The sequence below is a fragment of the Hipposideros armiger genome, unplaced genomic scaffold (genome assembly GCF_001890085.2).
Source record: "Hipposideros armiger isolate ML-2016 unplaced genomic scaffold, ASM189008v1 scaffold_58, whole genome shotgun sequence".
NCBI classification, from domain to species: Eukaryota; Metazoa; Chordata; class Mammalia; order Chiroptera; family Hipposideridae; genus Hipposideros; species Hipposideros armiger.
The window spans coordinates 1687830-1707181 of NW_017731408.1; the positions used below are offsets into that span (position 1 = coordinate 1687830).

The window sequence follows — 19352 nt, forward strand, 5'->3', positions numbered from 1 at the left end:
AGGGAGGGAGAGAACGACACTTAAAGAAATACCAAGAGAAAATGAAGTGCTGTGAATGCATACCGAACGACATAGCCTGAGAGTACAAAAACCGTCATACAGAAGTGAATTAACTACCTAACTCCTGAAAAATATAAATGATTTGGGTAAGTACAAAGGAGCACAAAGTGCACGCCATGAATAAATAAAAATAGATTTAACAAAGCATGATATATTTTAACAAGAACCAACACAGCCATGGCGGGCATTTTGATCTATCGAAATACAGGAAGCTGAGGCAGAAAATACTTTTTTTCAAGGGGAATAGTGAAAAATTAAGTAGAAATTATTTTATAAAAAAAAATCTTTATTTGTTCTAATCTTAAGAAAATCAGAAGAAAGTGCTAATGGAAGAGAGTAAGTTATTTTTAGTTTAATAAATCTAGAGAAAAAAATAACGCCTAAGACTACTGACCATTAGAAATATCCAGAGCAAAAGTGATCTGGATCATAATGTATGAAGAATTACAAACCATTAAGAAAAAGAAAAACTTCAAAGTAGACGAAAGACAAAACCTTGCAAAAATTAGAACTCTACCAGTATCAAAGGTTAGAGGGTAGAACACTCCTTCGAGCCTAGCAATTCTACTCCTACTTATATATCCTAGAGCAGTGCTTTTTCAAGTTGAGTATAATTCAGCTGGCAGATCATGGAATCTCTTACTGAGGCATCATCAGCAATTTTAAATGAAAAAGACAAGTGCATCATTATGTACCAAGGCTTAGTAAGGGTCTAAATATTGTCTCATGAACCCTCTGTTTCAGGTACCTGGGGTGAGAAGTGTGTGTGTTTGTATGCGTGCACATGTCTGTGTACATACATACCTATACACAATACATTTCTTACTGTGAGCTGCAGTCATAAGAAGTTTGAAAATAACAACTCTATTAAAACCTTTGCCTTTGAGCACCTGAGTTATTCACAGCATTGAAAACGAACGTACCAAAGCTATATGCAATAAAACAAATCTTAGAAACAAAAATTTGACAGAAAAGGAGTAACAGAAGGGGCCACACAGTATGACATCATTTTCATAAAATAGGCAACATTTCATAATATATTACATAATATATTACATTACTTAACTTTTTAAAGAAGGAAATGATACACACAAAACAAAACGGTGATTAAATTTGGAGTGATGAGGGGTGGGGATTGGATAAGGACCACACAGCATGGTCTTAATTTGTGTAGCTATGAAGTGTTATTATAAAGGAAGAATTGGGACTCCCCAACTTATTTTGGATGTAACTATGTCTTTTTTTTAAAAGTTGCATTTGTATCAAACATGACATGAATGGATCTGAAATAGTGTGCTGGCAGTAAGAATGAGAACAAAAGGATGCATAAAAGAAATAACAAAGCTATAACAAAGGAAAATAGTCACTGAACATTGAATTCTATTTTGTGTGATTTTACTAACTCAACTTCAACAATATATTTATACGGATTAGACATTGTTAAGAAAAGTTGAGACTTGCCTGAGTTTACACAACTGAAAATTACTATAAATCAGAATTTAAACCCAGGACTATCCTATCTCCAAAGCCCAGGTTCTCCTCATTACTCACACTAAATGACTAAATGTTTAGTCATAACTGCTCAAAAGCTCAGATACCTGGGATATCTCTTAGTCCAACCTCGTTATTTTGTAGAGAGGAAACTCTAAGAGACTAAGCTGCTGGCCCTAAATACCCTACAACTTAAGCAGTTCTCAAGCTTTTGGTATTAGGATCCTTCACACTCTTAAAAACTACAGAGGCCCCACAAAAACCTTTTATCTGCATGGGGTAAATCTATTGCTTCTTATCACATTGGAAATTGAAACTAAGAAATATTACGAATATTAAGAAATTTATAAATAATTTATCAATAAACCCATTACATGTTAATAAAAGTAACTTTTGAAAAATGATTTTTCAAAACAAAATAATAATGAGAAGAATGCTATGATTTCACATTTTTGCCTACCTCTTTAAATTATGGTTTAATAGAAGGCTATTAAATTCTAATATCTACTATTGTATTCAATCTATTGCATCATATTGTTTTCACTGAAGTATATGGAAAAAATCCACACTCAAGTAGATATGCAGCTGTGAAAGGATGGCCTCACACACTCTCTGAAAAGGTCTCCTGGGCTCCCATGGTTCAGGCTGTAAGTTAAGAACTACTCCTCTAAAGGTTTATTCCTCTAGCCATCCTTCCTAAGGACTCGAACAAACTACAGTATATACGAAAGTACTGAATATACACTATTTAGGAAATCTGAAAAATCTAATTTATCCTGGCACTTCCCTAACCTAGAATTCCCCCAGATATCTGAAATCCAATCCAAATGTATATGAATGAGGCCCAAACTCAAACCTGTTTTTCTCATGAGAGCTTGTAAAAAGGAAAACACTACTATCAGAAAATAGCCCAGGCTGCAGCCGGCTACAATAGAAACCGGAACAACTGGACATCAGTACAGACTAAAGTAAGTTAGACAACGGGTGGCAAAGTTTCTGTAACATGCCAAATAGGAAATACGGGGGTCGTATAGTCGCTGTTGCAAATAGTATTTGTAGCATGAAAGCAGCCATAGTGAATATATACATAAATGGGAGTAGCTGTGTGTCAATAAAACTTTATTTACAGAAACAGGTCAGGCCAGGTTTGGCTCAGGCCATGATTGACTAAACCCTGCCTCAGGCTAAACTGGTCAGTTCAAAAATGTAGTGGCTACAACAAAGCCATTTTATAAGAGCATATTTTTTCTTATCTTTGAATTGTTCTCAAACATAAATTTGTAGAGTAATATCTTCCAATCTAAGATACCTTTGTAATATCTTATGATAGTAACACACCTTCCTCTTAGTAAGGAAGAAAAAGGCAGAATGAATAAATATTAGGTGCATTCAAATAACTAAAAGTTACTCAAACACTTAAAAATATATATTTAAAAAATGACAATGTAGTCCAGTAGAATGGCAAAATATTCCAGAGTAATAATTATGACAGTCAATAAAATCAAAATTATTTAAAGATACACGAAACTTGTCATTTCTTCTCCTTCTAGTCAATTTATAATATAATTACATAATTATAGTAGTCCTTCTGAGTAAAGAGTTCTTAAACAAAATATAAAAAGCATAAACCATCAAGACACAAACATTAAATTCCAGAAATAAATAGATAAGCCACAAGTAGGCAAAAGATATTCATAAACAATACAGCTAGAAAAGGATTAAGACCAAGAACATATAAGAACTCCCACAAAACAAGAAAATCGAAATTAATATTATGAAGATATAGCATAAAAAATTCATAAAATTTGCAAATTCTTAAAACTCCAGCCATACCAAGTGATGAAGTGATATGAAGCAATGAGAATTTATACATTGCTGGTGAGAATGTAAATTGATTCACCACTTTGGAAAAGAATTTCAATTATCTTATAATGATCAACATCTACATCTTATAAATCAGCAGTTCCACTTCTAGGAATACATAGTGAGAAACTTCTGAATATATATAAAATGTATCAAAAATGCTCATCAACTGGTAAATGGATGAAGTCGTACCACGGAACACAACACAAATGAGAAAATGAACACAACTACATGTGTCAATATAGATGAATCTCAAACGATAACAAGTAAATCAGCAAGTTGCAAAAAGAAGGCATTTCATATGATATCATTTATGTAAAATATAAACATGAAAAACAGAATTCTTTATTGTTAAGGTGTGTGTGTGTGTGTGTGTGTGTGTGTGTGTGTGTGTTGTTAAAAATATACATAAGACAAATAAAAACACCAACTTCAGGTTAGTGGGGGCGAAAAGGGTGGAGCTAACAATGGTAGACAAAGCAATTGGGATGGAGAACTTAATTTTATAAACAGTGGTAGGTACACTACTCCTTATACCCATTTGTATCTCTAGAATATTTCATTAAAATTTTTAAATAAAAGCTATACATAAATAACTTACAGTGGCTTATATTGTATTAAAAAAAATTAGTAGATGCTTCCAAACCAATTTTGTAACTGACTGTAACAGGAGCAAGGGGCAAACATTCCCCAGAGCTTTTCTGTTTACTCAACCACCTTAGGTTACTACAATACAATAACTTCATCTTTGAATATACTGCGCCACCTTGTGTTCAAAAGCTTCAACCTACTATAAAGTTGAGTACCATATCTGAAAATGGCTACTTGAATACATAAATTCCTTTATGCTGTGGCATGAGGTTTCACTTTATTAAGCACATATAAAAATGACATTTCAAACAACTTCTGATTCTGAAGAAGCTAGAAATACTTTATATTTTTATTTAGTTGTTTCTTGTTTTAGTTATTTCACTTCACTTTCAGAGAATAATCTGCCTGTTTTCCTTGATTTTAAGTATAAAATTTTTTTTCAGTGAGTAGAACTCAAAATTATAGACATTTAAAATACAAAAATACACTTTTGTAAAGAACCTTACCTTTGAATGCGTAATTGACAAGGTGTCGACCCACACGCGCCAGCCACCCCACTCATATTTGACTGCATGGTAAAGGAGGATTCTGAATATGGCGTATACCATTTCTGTTATCTTCTGCTCATCTGAATTCTTAGGATTAAAATAGCAGAGAGAAAGCATCCACTCTTGCCACACAGAGCATTGTAGCAAGCTCCTGAAAATAATAAGAGGATACTCATTTACCAATAAGTCATCTGAAAGAATTCGTAAAAGTTCAAAACAAAATAAACAAAAAACCCACCTTTATGTTTTCAAAACAATTAAAGAATGTGGTATTGAAAACTCAATGTAACTGTATAGCTCATTACTTATATACCCTTAATGACAAGATTATTGAAAATTCATTTCACAGTATTTTTTTAAAGCACTTTTCGTAGAACAAATGGGCTTACTCAAAGCTGGACTTCAATACTGCAAATAAATGCTTTCTGATCCACTTACCTTCTGTTTTCTCTACTGTTATTAAAAAGTTTAATCATATCAGAAAGAAAGGCTCTGCGAACTTCCAAGCTCTCTGGGCACTGAGGAGAATTTCGAAGTAGGGTCGCAATTACTTTCAGTATTTCTACAAGACAATTCATAAATTAGTAAATATCAAAACACTACAAAAAATTCCTGATGGAAAAATCATCAATATACTGCAATTTCTTTCATTTCCCTGACATAAATGCCTACTAAAACCATTCTCCTTCATTTTATAAAAACAATCATCATCTGCCAAAAAGAATGACAATGTATTCATGAACAAACATCCACAAAGAAAGGCATTTTATTTCACTATCAGAATATTAAAAGTTAAATTTTAAAATGTTATAATACATCAAGTTAAATTATAAATTAAATGACAGTAAAGCTGCTGACAAATCTCCCCAATCTCTGCCAATTAGTAAAGTTGATCTTTAAAAAACACACACTATAATCAAAGTCTCAGAAAAAGAATAAATTCTCGGCTTCTTCAACCAAATTGATGGTTTACATGTACCCCTTTATCATCATGAACTTTAAAAGATGTCAAGATTGGTTTTCATGCTGTAAAAGTAAAATTAGATACAAAAAAAAAAACCCCAAAGGAAATTAAAACCAATTCAACAACCCGAACAAATACAAATAAAATTACTACTGCAATGGTTTTAAATACAACACTGCCTAAATTTCTTGTAAATTTCTTAGCTAATTTGTTTTGAATTTTTATAAAAATTTATTTGAATCTAAGAGAGGATATGCCTGAAAGCAAGATCTCAACAATGAGAAAAACGCTTTAGAGAATAACAGTTTGCAGTTTCTTTTATACATTTGAGATTAAGAAGGATATAGTAAGGAAGATTACATGAAGGTAAGAGAAAACCGTATTTAAAGAAAATAAATTCTTTAAAATATATACTTAAAACCAGAACTTTAAAGAAACAAAAACAGCCATAACCCAGAATTTAAAATGAATATATCACTTTTTACCCAATGAAAAATTGAGGAATTCTAAATCAGCCTTTGCCAAGGTTTTTGGTGACTCTGAAGCAGTAAGTTCAAAATTTATCATACAATTAATAATATTTGGGGAACAACTTCTAAATTCTTCTACTAAAAATTCAAAATTTCTCTACCTGAACAATGATTACAATAATGATGATAATCATAATAATGAGAATGATGATAATGGCCACTAATTTTGAGGATATACTACTGTGGGTCAATGTTTTAAGAAAATACACATATTAACACATGTAATCCTTATATAGTGATAGCTAAATACTATTATTACCTCCATTTTAGGGATAAGAAAACTAAGGCACACAGATACTAAGTAATTTACTCAAAGTCACAAAACTATTAAGACATGAAGACGACTAAAAGCCAGGCAGTTTTTAAACACACGATACTGCCTTTCTTTCCTGAGTCAGTATATTATGTAGATAATATATTTTAAAATTCTTACTTCAATAGTAAGTCATCTTCCCCATAACCACAAAAAATATTTTTATATGATGTTATATTTTCAAATTTTTCTCCCTGAAGGCTAAGAAAAATTAAACTTTATAGCCATGTGTTTTTAAAACTAGTACTGAAATAGAGTACCACCAACACAACTCACCACACAAAACATAAATTTCAAAACTCTGCAAACCAGTTATTTTAATGTCAATAATCTTAAAAAGCAAGTTTAAAAACATATTTGTACAAGTACTTAAGAATTCTAAATATCGAAAGTAAAAATTGTTAGACTAAGTTCATAAACAGTAAAATACATAGATAGTTTTCAATTTCAAACTTTGTATTCTTAAATTGACAGTAATTTAATATGAAAGCTACCTCCATGGTTCACGTAATTTAGCCTGAAATCACTAAATAGTGCAATCAAAATTTTACTGAGGATCTGAACATACAGTAAATCAAGATCTTATGCATATAATTCTTCAAAACCTCTATATAAACATTTCCACATAGCCTGAGGTCAATTTGAAGTTAAATCAACATCAAACACATATAAAAGTAGTATTATTATCACTGCCTGTAATGAAATATTCTTCAATGTGTTCTCAACAATATCAGCTTTAGGTTTTTCACAGTAACTTTTCAGTAGCAAAAGTTACTTTTTAGAAGAATAAAAAAAGGGACTGGGAGAAATGGGTGAAGGTGATCACTCAAAGGGTACAAACTTCCAGAAATAAGGTAAGTCATGAAAATGTAATGTACAGCATGGCGACCACAGTTTACAATACTGTACTGTATATTTGAAAGCTGCTAAGAGAGTAAATCTTAAAAGTTTTCACCACATATACACATAAAAAATTATAACTCTTCTCAAATGATAGATGGGTTAACTAAGCTTACTATGGTAATCATTTAATAAATACATATATCAAATCATTAGGTTGAACATCTTAAACGTAAATAATAGTTTATGTCAATTTTGTATCAATAAAGCTAAAAAATAAAAATATAAACATATGAAATACATACGAGGATTTTGTATCTTTACTGTAGAATCAGGATCTGGATGCTGTTTATGTATCACTTGCGTACAAATCTGTTCTATAAGAATCTACAGAAGTAAAACAATAGATTGTATTATCATCATCACTGCATTATCATTACCAGTAATGAACTTTAAGTACAACACTAATCAACATTAATTATACAGTCCAGTATTGTCATGCTAAATATCTCTTGCATTATATTAAATGATTTCAACACTGTAACTTCATCTTTATTTAATTGTAAAATGAGACATCAAATAGTCAATACAGTGGAAGAAATGCTTTAAAACAGAAGACCACATGCTTAATAATTCACAGATTAATAGGTTTATTAAGATACAGCCACATCTAATTTATATAACTAATTTCAAAATTGTACATCAAACCAAATGATCTTACTTCACCTAGACTCTATCAACTCAATTATACAGGCATTTTTATAATAAGAAATTAATAAAATTGAATTCTAACTACATTCCTACCTCGAACAGGACATTATATGTGGTCATTGTGATTAAATTTGTCTGAAGCATGAGTCTTTCAGATAGCAATGAAAACAATCCATGTCCAAGCATGACTTCAGCTTTCCTTCTGCAACAACATAGAAAGAAATAATCAAATGCACAGTTTTATTATTCACTACTTAGTATGAATGTTGAAGACACAAAAATGTTTTACACGTTACCAACAAATTCCAGCTCAATAACTCTGCCAATTTTCTTTGACCTAGAATTTACAAGGCTACATGATCTTTAAGGAGAGAAATACAAACTACAATATAAGCACAGCTAAAGTTCAAGAAAAATACAAATCTAACTACACCACACCACAGCGAAAATCTCCACCAAAATCTTCAGAATTATTTATTAACTAGTTGCTCCATCAGCACTGAGCTAAACTCTACTATAAATGAAATCTACGAGTAAAGCCCAGTAAGTAGTTAAATAGAAAAACAACATGGAGAAAAAGGCAGACGAAATCTAAGACATTTTTTAAATGAATACTGTGAAGATAAATATATCAAAATTAAACTTCCAAGCAAAAAAATTAGAAACTAAAAGACTATAAACTTTAATTCTACACTTGGGTTCATCAATTTTTTTTCTGCAAATGGCTGGATAGTAAATATTTTAGGCTTTGTGAACCATATGGTCTCTGTAGCAATATCTGAACACTGCTGTTGTAACATGAAAACTGCCATAGACAATAAGAAATTATTGTGGCTGTGTTAGATAAAAGTTTATTTATAGGCAATCAAGGATTCAACATAAAAGCCACAGTTTAACAGTTTTCTACCACCAAAATTTTTAATTTTCATAATAAACCAATCCTGGTACAAGAAACAATAGATAGGATATGAATGCCTACATTCAGCTAAGAAAAAAAAAAAAGGAAGTTTTAATTTTTAATTACACATAAAGTAGGACACATTATGTGATAAACATTCAGTTAATGTGTCAGTTTTATAGTATAGATAAAGCAAATGATAATCAAGTCACCAGTAATAGTCTCTACTATATCTAGAATTCAATTTATACAAATGTATTCTCATAATGAATTTACAAAAAGGAAAATTTAAATAATTTTCATACAAGACAAACAATAACTTCTGCTCCCACTTTATTTTTAATATGTAGAAGTGAGATTAAATTTATATAGTATTTTATATATATAAATAAAGGAAAAGAGAGACTACGGGAAACACAAAACACCAATACTACTCCAAATATTTGTAAAATAAATAATATACTCCAGTTCATTTTAGATTTCATGTATACTCACTTTGGGGCGAGGTGTTTTAAAAAATATCCCATTGCTTTAAGAGCTTGTACTCTGATTCCTTCACTTGTTGATGCCATCAGTTTATAGATAACACTGAATGAATTAAAATTAAGAACAAATTACTGAGTATATTATTCAAAAGTAAATATTTTAAAAAATATATATGTGCATATTTTTTCACAATCATATGATTATAAGATATGGGGGATTTAATATACATTTCTGACATTTAAAAACGCTTAACTATTTTTCATCTTCAAAGAACCCACATTAAATATAAAAACACAAATTCAAAGTAAATTAATGGAGAAAAATATACTATACTAACACTAATCAAAAGAAAGCAAAAGTGGCTATATTAATTTCAGAACAGCCTTCAAAGTAAGGAAAGTTATCAAGGATAAAGAAGCTAATTACACAACACTACAGGTGGTGATTCTCCAAGAAGACATAATACTCCTTAACATATATGTGCCTAACAATAGAGCCTAAAAGTATGTGAGGCAAAAGCTAACACAACTCCAAGGAGCAATATATGAATTCGCTATCATAGTTAGCAACTTCAGCGTCCCTTTCTCAGACCCAGCAGGCAGAACATCAGTAAGGACACAGTGGAACTCAACAATACCATCGATCAATCGAACATAACTGCTATAAACTGCTTCATCCAACAACAGCAGAATACACATTTTCCTTAAGCTCGCATGGATATTCACCAAGTAGACCCCATTCAGGGTCATAAAGCACACCTAAACAAATGTAAAGATTAGAAATCAAATAATATTTATTCTCAGACCACTGAATTAAAGTAGAAATCTATAACAGAAAGATAGCTGCAAATTCAAAATACTTGGAGATTAAACTACACACTTTTAATTAGTATGTAGGTCAAAGAAATCTCAAGAAAAATTAGAAGTATTTTCAACTCAAGGAAAATAAAAACACAACTTACAAAAATCCATGAGATGCAGCAAAAGCTGTGCTTACAGGAAAATCCCTAGCACCGAAAGCATGTATTAGAAAAGAAGAAAGAAGGAGCATTTGAGATCTTGCTCCCCAGCATATGTTATCAGTTTGGCCCAAATAAACTCTTATGAAAATTCTCTACAGCTTTGCACATTTTTTATGTCAACATTTACTTGGCTGGATTATGAAGATGCCCAACCAGGTTCACCCTGCGGACCTGGACCCAGTGCTAGGTCCAAGCAAGGGCCCACTGTGCCCCACTGGCTCTTTGCTTCATAATATAGCATGAACTTGAGTGAGTTTCCCTCAGAATTTCGGGTCTTCTTCCTTTAAATAGCAAGCCAAACCTTTGTTGACAAGCATTGAGATAATGCAGGGAAAGGGGGAAAAAATGGGTTGCTGATTTTAATTTCAGCTTTTTATTTATTTTTTTAAGATTTTTTGGGGGAACTGGGGGAGGGGAACAGTGTTGGGGAATTGGGGAAGGGGAACAGCCAAGTTGTTGTTCTTCAATCTTTGTTGTGGAGGGCGGCAGTGGCCATCTGGCTGCCCGGTGGCAGCTCATGGCCTCTAAGCTCAAGGTGCTGTGTTCAGTCTTAGTTGTGGGTGGGCATAGCCACCATCCCATGCAGGAGTCAAACCAGCAGCCTTGTTGTTAGAGCACATGCTTTATGCACTGAGCCATCGGGGCAGCAGCTCAGCTCAAGGTGCCGAGTGCAGTCTTAGTTGTGGGTGGGCATAGCCCACCATCAAACAAGCAATCTAGCTGTTACACCAGCTGAGCCATCCTGCCACCTGTTGGCAGCTCAGTGACAGCTCAGACACAGTGTCACTGGCCAATGTGGAAATCGAACCAGCAGCCGTGTTGCTCAGAGCTTGTGCTCTTAAGCCAACTCTTAACCAACTGAGCCACTCAGCCGGCCCTAATTTCAGCTTATTAATTGGATTGCTTACCGAGACTCTGAAAAAAATCTTTTCTGGTTAAATGAGAAAATAAACTCTCTTTTGCTCCAAAAAAAGAAAGGACACTTGCTGCCCCAATGGAGTGACAATAGTTGTTCAAACCCCCGAATCTGGAGTGGAGGTAATGAGCGCCAGGAGTTGCCCGTGCAGTAGCCCAGCCGACCCTGGAGAAGCCAGTAGGAGCCCTGGAGGAAGGGTAAGGTGCCCTGGAATGGGATCACCAGGGAGGGAGGGAGCCATGTGTGCCTTAGAAAGCAATGCGGTTCTGGTGGCATCCCGTAAGTTCTCAATGGCCCTTGCTCGCGTATTCTTAAGTGACTAAGAATCTTTGTGGGGCTGCTAGAGGAAAAAACTGCCTCTAGGGCATAAAGTGGTCCTATTGAGACAGCCCTGGCATTTGGTTCATCAGGAGAAATGCACGTAAAGCGCTGGTTTTCCCTAGAAGTTTGTTCAGACTACAGATCTCAAAATTAACCTGGAAAATCATGCCTCTGAGGATGTCAAGATCCATGACAGTCAGCCTTCCATTAATATTAATATGGCCGAAATTGGACCCTTTGATACTTCTAAATTTTTGGGTGCACAACTAGAAAAAGCCAGCTATTAAATCAGACAGAATGAATGAAAAAAAAAAAAAAAAAAAATTTAGAGACTCTCAGAACTTGAAAAAGGCCTTCTTCCCTAAGTTAAAGTGAAACTATGTAAAAGGATTTAGGTAGATGGAACAACCTATGATGTTGTTTAGGTGTTAACCCAATTCTCTGAAGTTTAAAAATGGCTGTCCTTGTTTTAGAAAGGGGAATGCCACTTGCAACTTGCCGTGTGAAGGACAGATATGAACTGGAAATGCCTCCAGGGTAAAATTTGGATCCAATTGATCTTTTATAAACTAGTGAGTTTTTCTCATTGCTAAACGGTCTCTGTGTTGTAACCGCACATGAACTTCATTTCTTTAGCATGCATTCTGCTTTAATCCAAGCTCACTTTCTTTAGCCTGATAAAACTATAACTCGTTTTCATTCTTTCCCCAGATCCTCCTGCCTGTACATACACTGTATGTCTGCTCCTTTTAATCATTAAGCCCCTAGGACATTAGGTTCTGGTCTGCGTCAAACTCACTTAAGAATAAAGCTTCAGGTCTATCAACCATGACCAAGATACAATAACCAAACCTTGAACTAGAATAAGGTTTTAGTCAAACAAAGGTAACACCTTGTCCTTAGTTATGTTTCAGCTCCAGACTCATGACAGCAGAATGGCCCCAAGGACCGCAACCCTTAGAAACCCGACCAAAAAATGCCATGATCAATCACTCCCTGCCTTAGCCCTGACCAATGAGTAGGGCCCATGACCCCAACTCACATAGTAACCATGATTAATGATTTTTCCCTTATATAACCTACCTGCTAGGGAGCCAGGATTTTTGAGAGCACTAGCTCACCTGTGTCTCCAGGCTTGGCACCAACTCCTTAAATAAACCTTTACTTTCTTTGCTGTAAACTCCTGCTCATCTTTTTTTGGCTTGGATGCGTGCAGACAAGTGGGCCTTTGAATCTACAGTAACAGTGTGTGTGTGTGTGTGTGTGTGTGTGTGTGTGTGTGTGTGTCTGTGTGTGTGTAGAGAGAACTCACAGCAAAAAAAATGTATACACATTTTAAGTAAGGAAAAAGCTATTAAAATTGTAATAATATATACTAATAACAAAAGATGAATACAAATCATGAGTATACATTTTTTGGTACTGCCGGTATATATGTTATAAATGTGAGATAATTTTCTACCTCTGGATGCTACTGTTAAAATTAATTTAAAGCAAGCACTTGTAAGAACAGGGTATTTTAAAATTCTCAGAAATACAGAAACTAACTCAAATGCTCTCAAGTTCACATGATCTAAGATTAATTCTTAGAAAATAAAAGCTAGCTTAAGTTTGTTCATTTAAGTAAAAGAGACATGTGTTTATTTTGCCTGGGTTTTACAAAAATAAATGCATGTTAATAATTGACTTTTATGTCTACGCAAGATGTTTCTAGAGGTTCTAAAATGTCCACGCTAAAGAATGCTAATTGATTTCTTCTTAATTTTCATTAGACACTGAGGTTTTAGGGGTTAAAATCTCAATATATGTAGGAATAAATTGGCAGTTTTTCAGAAGGCTGTGGAACACCTCAAAAGAGTTGAAACTGCATGGGAAGCATTGTAAAATAAGCGATGAAAACTTCTAAGGTATATTGTATGGGTAAACAGTGGTTCTAAAAAACCAATAGTCGGGGCTATGGGAAACCTAAGATGGCCACTTGGTTCGTCTTTGCTCCTGGATTCCCATTTTTCAGTTTTTGCATTCCTTCATGCATCATAGTGCATTTAGGCTGAACTTAGATGAAGGAACTTATGTGCTGACATTATTGTAAGAAGATATCTTACACCATTGCCAAGGTTTGATAAAAACATTTCAAGAAAATGCCAAGTTGGTAACTGCTTCCTTTCACAGTGAGCTCCCAGGAGACAAAGACTTTAGATTGTTTTCTGGAAAGGACACCAAACAAAAGACACTCTCCAATCTCACTGGAAGGGTCCTTATCAGGTATCTAACTGCAAATGGAATCTACCCATCTACAGACATCAAAGGCTCCTCAAGGACAAGGAACCCTGACACCTGAGGTAGGCAGCTATCCTAAGAACTCACAAGTCCTATATACCTATGGATTGATATTGAACTTAGAATCCATTTTGTTTGATTGTCTTTAACTGTCTGCTAATGATATTAGTCATGATAATAGTTACTTGTTCTTCGAGTTTTTTATATAGTCCAACTATTTTTGATTACTGAACATGTTAATACTCTTTCCATGGCCCATGTAAATGTTATTCTCAAATACAGGAAATGAGACAGAAGGCAAAACTTGAATCATGATAGTTCACAGGATAGAAATGATCAAAAGTGTTTCCCCCTCTCCCAGCAATGAAGGCCATAAGACCTAACTGCCTTCCACTTACCTGTCCGTCCACTTTGGGAAAATTCAGCCTCAACTCAGACCCCATGGTTATGGGCTGTGGTATTTCTCTATCCCCAGTGGTCAACAAGACAATGTGGATATCGAGACTTCCTAGGAATGGGCCTTCCTACCACCATGAGACCACATTATCTCACCAAAAGAGTGGTCATCAATGCATCCTTTGGACTGATTTATGACCATAAAAGGGAACTGTTGATTAAAAAAGGGGTTCTATGGAAAGTCACCTCACAGGGTGATCTGACCATCAACTCCTAACTGGTAAGGTCATGGTGAATAGTCACACCCCATGCATGTAACTTCTTTAGTAAAAGGTTTATCTTGACCTTAAGTAAGCCCTGTCCATCGCGTCTGTGCATCTAGGTTAACATGCCTTTGAAATAAATACCCTCAAGAAAGCATATTATCTCGTTAAGTATGTAATCCAAGCCCCACTTTGCTTTCCCCCACCTCCATGTAATACCCTTTACTTGCATCCTTAATTTCAAATTCATAAAAGAAATTGCAAAACTGTTATTTTGCATTTGAGATCTTGTTCCCTAGGTTATATGACCAGTTTGGCTCAAATGAACTCTTATAAAATCTTTTTGAAAAAAGAAGAAGAAGATCTAAAGTCAATAATCTAAATTTCCACCCTAGGAAACTACAAACTGCGGAGACAATTCAATCCAAAGCAAGTAGAAGAAAATAATATTAGAGTACAAATACAAAATTGAAAATAGGAAGCCAATAGAGAAAATCAACAGAAACAAAAGCTGGTTCTCTGAAAAGATAAAAAAATCAATAAGCTCTTAGTCAGCCTAATGAAAAAAGAGAGCACACAACCTACCAATATCATCAATGAAAGTGGGGCTACCACTACAGATCCCATGGACATACAAACAATAATAATGGAATACTACAAATAACTGTGCCCACAAATTCTATAACCTATATGAAATAAACAGTCTTTCAAAGATACAACTTGCCAAAACTCACAAAAGTAAAGATAGATTATTTGAATAGGCTTATAATAAAGACATTGATTGAATCAATAATAACATTCCAAAGCAGAAGGAATCAAGCCCAGATGGGTTCACTGGTGAATTCTACCAAACATTTAAGGAATAAATTATACCAATTCCCAAATATCCTTCAGAGAAAAGAAATACCAAAGTAAAGAAGAGAAAAGAGGCACCATTACCCTACATTAAAACCAGGAAAAAACATTACAAGAAGACTATAGACCAGCATTTCTCATTAACAAAGATGAAAAAATTCTCAACACAATATTAGCATACCAAATGTTAAAAAAGTATTAAAAGATTTATATACCATGATCAAGTGAGATTTATCTCAGGTATGCAAAACTAGTTCATTATTTGAAAATCAATTAATATGTTCATCACATACACAGATAAAAATTACTGATCGTATCAGTAGATGCAGAAAAAGTATTTGACAAAATCCAATACCCGTTCATGTTAAAAACTCTAAACTAGATATAGAGAGGAACTTTCCCAACCTGTTAAAGACTACCTACAAAAAACCCTACAGCTAACATTATAGTTAAAGGGAAGAAACTCAAAACTTTCCTACTAAGATCAGGTACAAGACAAGAATGACCCCTCTCACCACTCCTTTTCAACATCACACTAGAAGTTCTTGCTAATGCAGTAAGGCAAGAAAAGGGAAAAGATGGTAATATAGATTGTGAAGGAACACATAAAACTGTGTTTGTTCACGGATGACATGACCATCAATGAAGAAAATCTAAAAGAACTGACAAAAAAATGCTGAAACTAAGAAGTGATTACAGCAAGGTTACAGAATACAAATTTAATATACAATAGTTCATTGCTTTCCTACATACCAACAATGAACAAGTGGAATGTGAAATTAAAAACACAATACCATTTACATTAGTGCCCAAGAAAATGAAATCCTTAGATATACATCAACCAAAATATGTACAAGATCTGTGTGATGAAAACTACAAAACTGATGAACAAAAATCAAAGAAGAACTAAATAAATGAAAACAATCCATGTTCACGGATAGGAACACTCAATATTCGCAGGATCTCAGTCCTCCCCAAATGGATCTGTAGATTCAATACAATTCCAATGAAAATTCCAGTAAGTTACTTTATGGATATAAACAACCCATTCTAAAGTTTATATAGAGAGCAAAAGCCCAGAGAAGCCAACACAATATTGAAAAAGAAGAACAAAACAAAGTTGTAAGACTGATGCTACCTGACTCCAGGACTTACAATCAAGACTCACTATAAAGCTACAGGAATCAAGACAGCGTGATATTGGCAAATACACAAAGGGATCATTGGAACAGAATAGAGAGCCTAGAAATGGACCCATGTATATATAGCCAACCAACCTTTGATATGAGAGGAGCAAAAGCAATATAATGAACCAAAGATACTATTTTCAACAAATGATGCCGAGACATATGGACATCCACACACAAATAAATGGATCCAAACACAGACCTTATACTCTTCATAAAAATCAAAAAAGGACCTAAATGTAAAATGCAAAACTACAAAACTCCTAGAAGAAAACATAGGAGAAAACTTACATAACCTTCGGTATTGTGTTTACATGACCTTGGGTATTGTGATGGCTTTTTAGATACAATACCAAAGAACAATCTACAAAAGAAATAAATAAGCTGGACTTCATTAAAATTTAAAACATCTGCTCTGTAAAAGGCAACAGAAGTGAAAATGAAAGACAAGACATAGACTGGGAGAAAATATTTGCAAAAGACACATCTAATAAAGGGCTGTTATCCAAAATATACACAGAACTCTTAAAACTCCAAAATAAAAACAATTTGATTAAAAACTAGGCTAAAGAACTTAATAGACATCTCACCAAAGAAAATATACAGATGGCAAATAAGCATAGGAAAAAATGCTCCATATCACGTGTCATTTGGGAAAGCCAAACTGAAACAAGGAGATACCACTACACACTTATAAGAATGGCCGAATTCCAGATGACTGACACCACCAAATGCTGGAGAAAATGGAGAGGAGCAACAAGAACGCTCATTCATTGCAAATGGGAACACAAAATGGCACAGCCACTTTGGAAGACAGTTTGGTGGTTTCTTTTTTTTTTTATTGTTAGTTTCAGGTTGGTGGTTTCTTACAAACCTAAACATGCTCTCATCATGTAATCCAGCAATCACACTCCTTGGTACTTACCCAAAGGAGTTGAAAACTTACATTCACACAAAAACCTACACACGCATGTTTATTTATAGCAGCTTTATTCACAACTGCCAAAACTTGCAAACCAACTAAGACGCCCTTCAGTACATAAATGGATAAACTGTGTACATCCAAATAATATTCTTCAACCCTAAAAGATAAGAGCTATTGAGGCATGAAAAGACATGGAGGAACTTTAAATGAATACTACTAAGTAAAAGTAGCCAATGTGAAAAAGCTACTGTATGATTCCAACTGTATGATATTCTGGAAGAGGCAAAACTATGGAGACAAAACTATGGAGACAGGGCTCGGGGTGCTATGGGGAACACATGAACAGGCAGAGCCCAGACGGTTTTCAGAGCAGTGAAAATATTCTACATGATACCCTAATTACAGATACATGCCATCATACAGCTGTCAAAATCCATAACAACACAACACCAAGAGTGAACCATAATGTAAACTACGAACTTTGTGTGATTACGATGTGTCAATGTAGGTTCATTCACTGTACCACTCTGGTTGGGGAGGCTCATAATGGGAGGCTATACCTGTGTGGGGGCGGGTATACGTGAGAAATCTCTGCACCTCCTTCTCACTTTTACTGTAAACATAAAACTGCTCTAAAAAAAAAAAAAAAACGAATCCTTACAAAAACCTCGCTTGTCTCGTGCTAGTTATTGTTTCTTTTACTGAAGACCAAGCAATGAGAATTGGAATATTTAGAAACTACAGTAACTTTTCCATGCATATACATATGCAAATTTTATAGCATACGCTGGCTTTCAAAGACTTTTTTTGCCTTACTACAAGCTCATCAATGGCCTTTGGAGATTACTAACATTTTTTTTTTACATCAATACAAAGAAATCACTGTTTAATGATCACGTATATTTAAATTTGTAAATAATTTTCACTATGAAAAGAAAACAGGAAATTGAATAACAGGTAATGCATGATAATCAAAAGCAATTACAAAACTAAAAAGGTTTAAAGACAAATAAAACCTGAAAATAAATTTCCCATGCAATTCTCAAAAATTACACAGTAATCTAATTTATTTTTTTTTAAATCTGAGGCCATAAAGCACAGATTTCAATATAAGCAATGTACAACAAAATTTGAGTATAATACAAAATTTGAGGATAAGCAAAGTTCAATTGATTCATTACAGCATTTCCTTACTCAAAAACATTTAGAAAAAATAAAAATCAGAAACTTTTATGCTTGTCTTAAAATATTAATATTGTCAAATATCTTCCTATATAAAAATTTTAATGTTTAATAACTAAATTTGAAAACAAAATATGAACAAAAAGGAAAAATGTTGATCTGCTAGTGATCAACAGAAAAGGAAATATAAAAAAATTTTGATTCCTCTTAAAATATGAATTAAAAACAGGCAGGTCCATCATTATGATCTCATAAAATAAGATATCTGAAACTAGTCATCTTTTAATTCAAATGGTACTACTAAAACTGTAACAGTCAATCCTTAGGGCAACATTCATATGGTTATATCTTTCTTTTCTTCAATGATTTAAATTAAGTAATATAAAAATTAAATTGTTTGCTAAGAAATATTAACACAAGTTTAATACTGATTTAAAAAGCACAACACTCTATTTTAACATAGCAAAAATCTACACTTGCTATAGCTTAAATTAACAAATATCTTTGGTTGAAATCACAATGGTTTCATCAAGAAGAGTTCCAGATACATCTAATCACTTTCAAATAATAAATGTTATATCAACTCTGGACTCTGTTTTTTTTTTTTTTTAAGATTTTTATTGGTGAATTGGGGGGATGGGAACAGTGCTGGGGAATTGGGGGAAGGGGGACAGACAAGTTGCTGTCGTTTTGTTCTTCAGTCTAGTTGTG

General features: G+C 33.7%; 1 protein-coding gene across 1 annotated transcript in view; it reads right to left on the reverse strand.

Annotated features, from left to right (window-relative positions):
• LRBA (LPS responsive beige-like anchor protein) overlaps window positions 1-19352 on the reverse strand; it is a 610319-nt gene that overhangs the window by 494116 nt on the left and 96851 nt on the right. Inside the window, exons 18-22 of the mRNA XM_019641170.1 lie at window positions 9305-9397; window positions 8005-8113; window positions 7506-7587; window positions 4992-5115; window positions 4512-4704 (exon numbers count right to left, since the gene is read on the reverse strand). Of these exons, the coding sequence (XP_019496715.1) occupies window positions 4512-4704; window positions 4992-5115; window positions 7506-7587; window positions 8005-8113; window positions 9305-9397 (601 nt within the window). The remainder of the gene's footprint in view (window positions 1-4511; window positions 4705-4991; window positions 5116-7505; window positions 7588-8004; window positions 8114-9304; window positions 9398-19352) is intronic.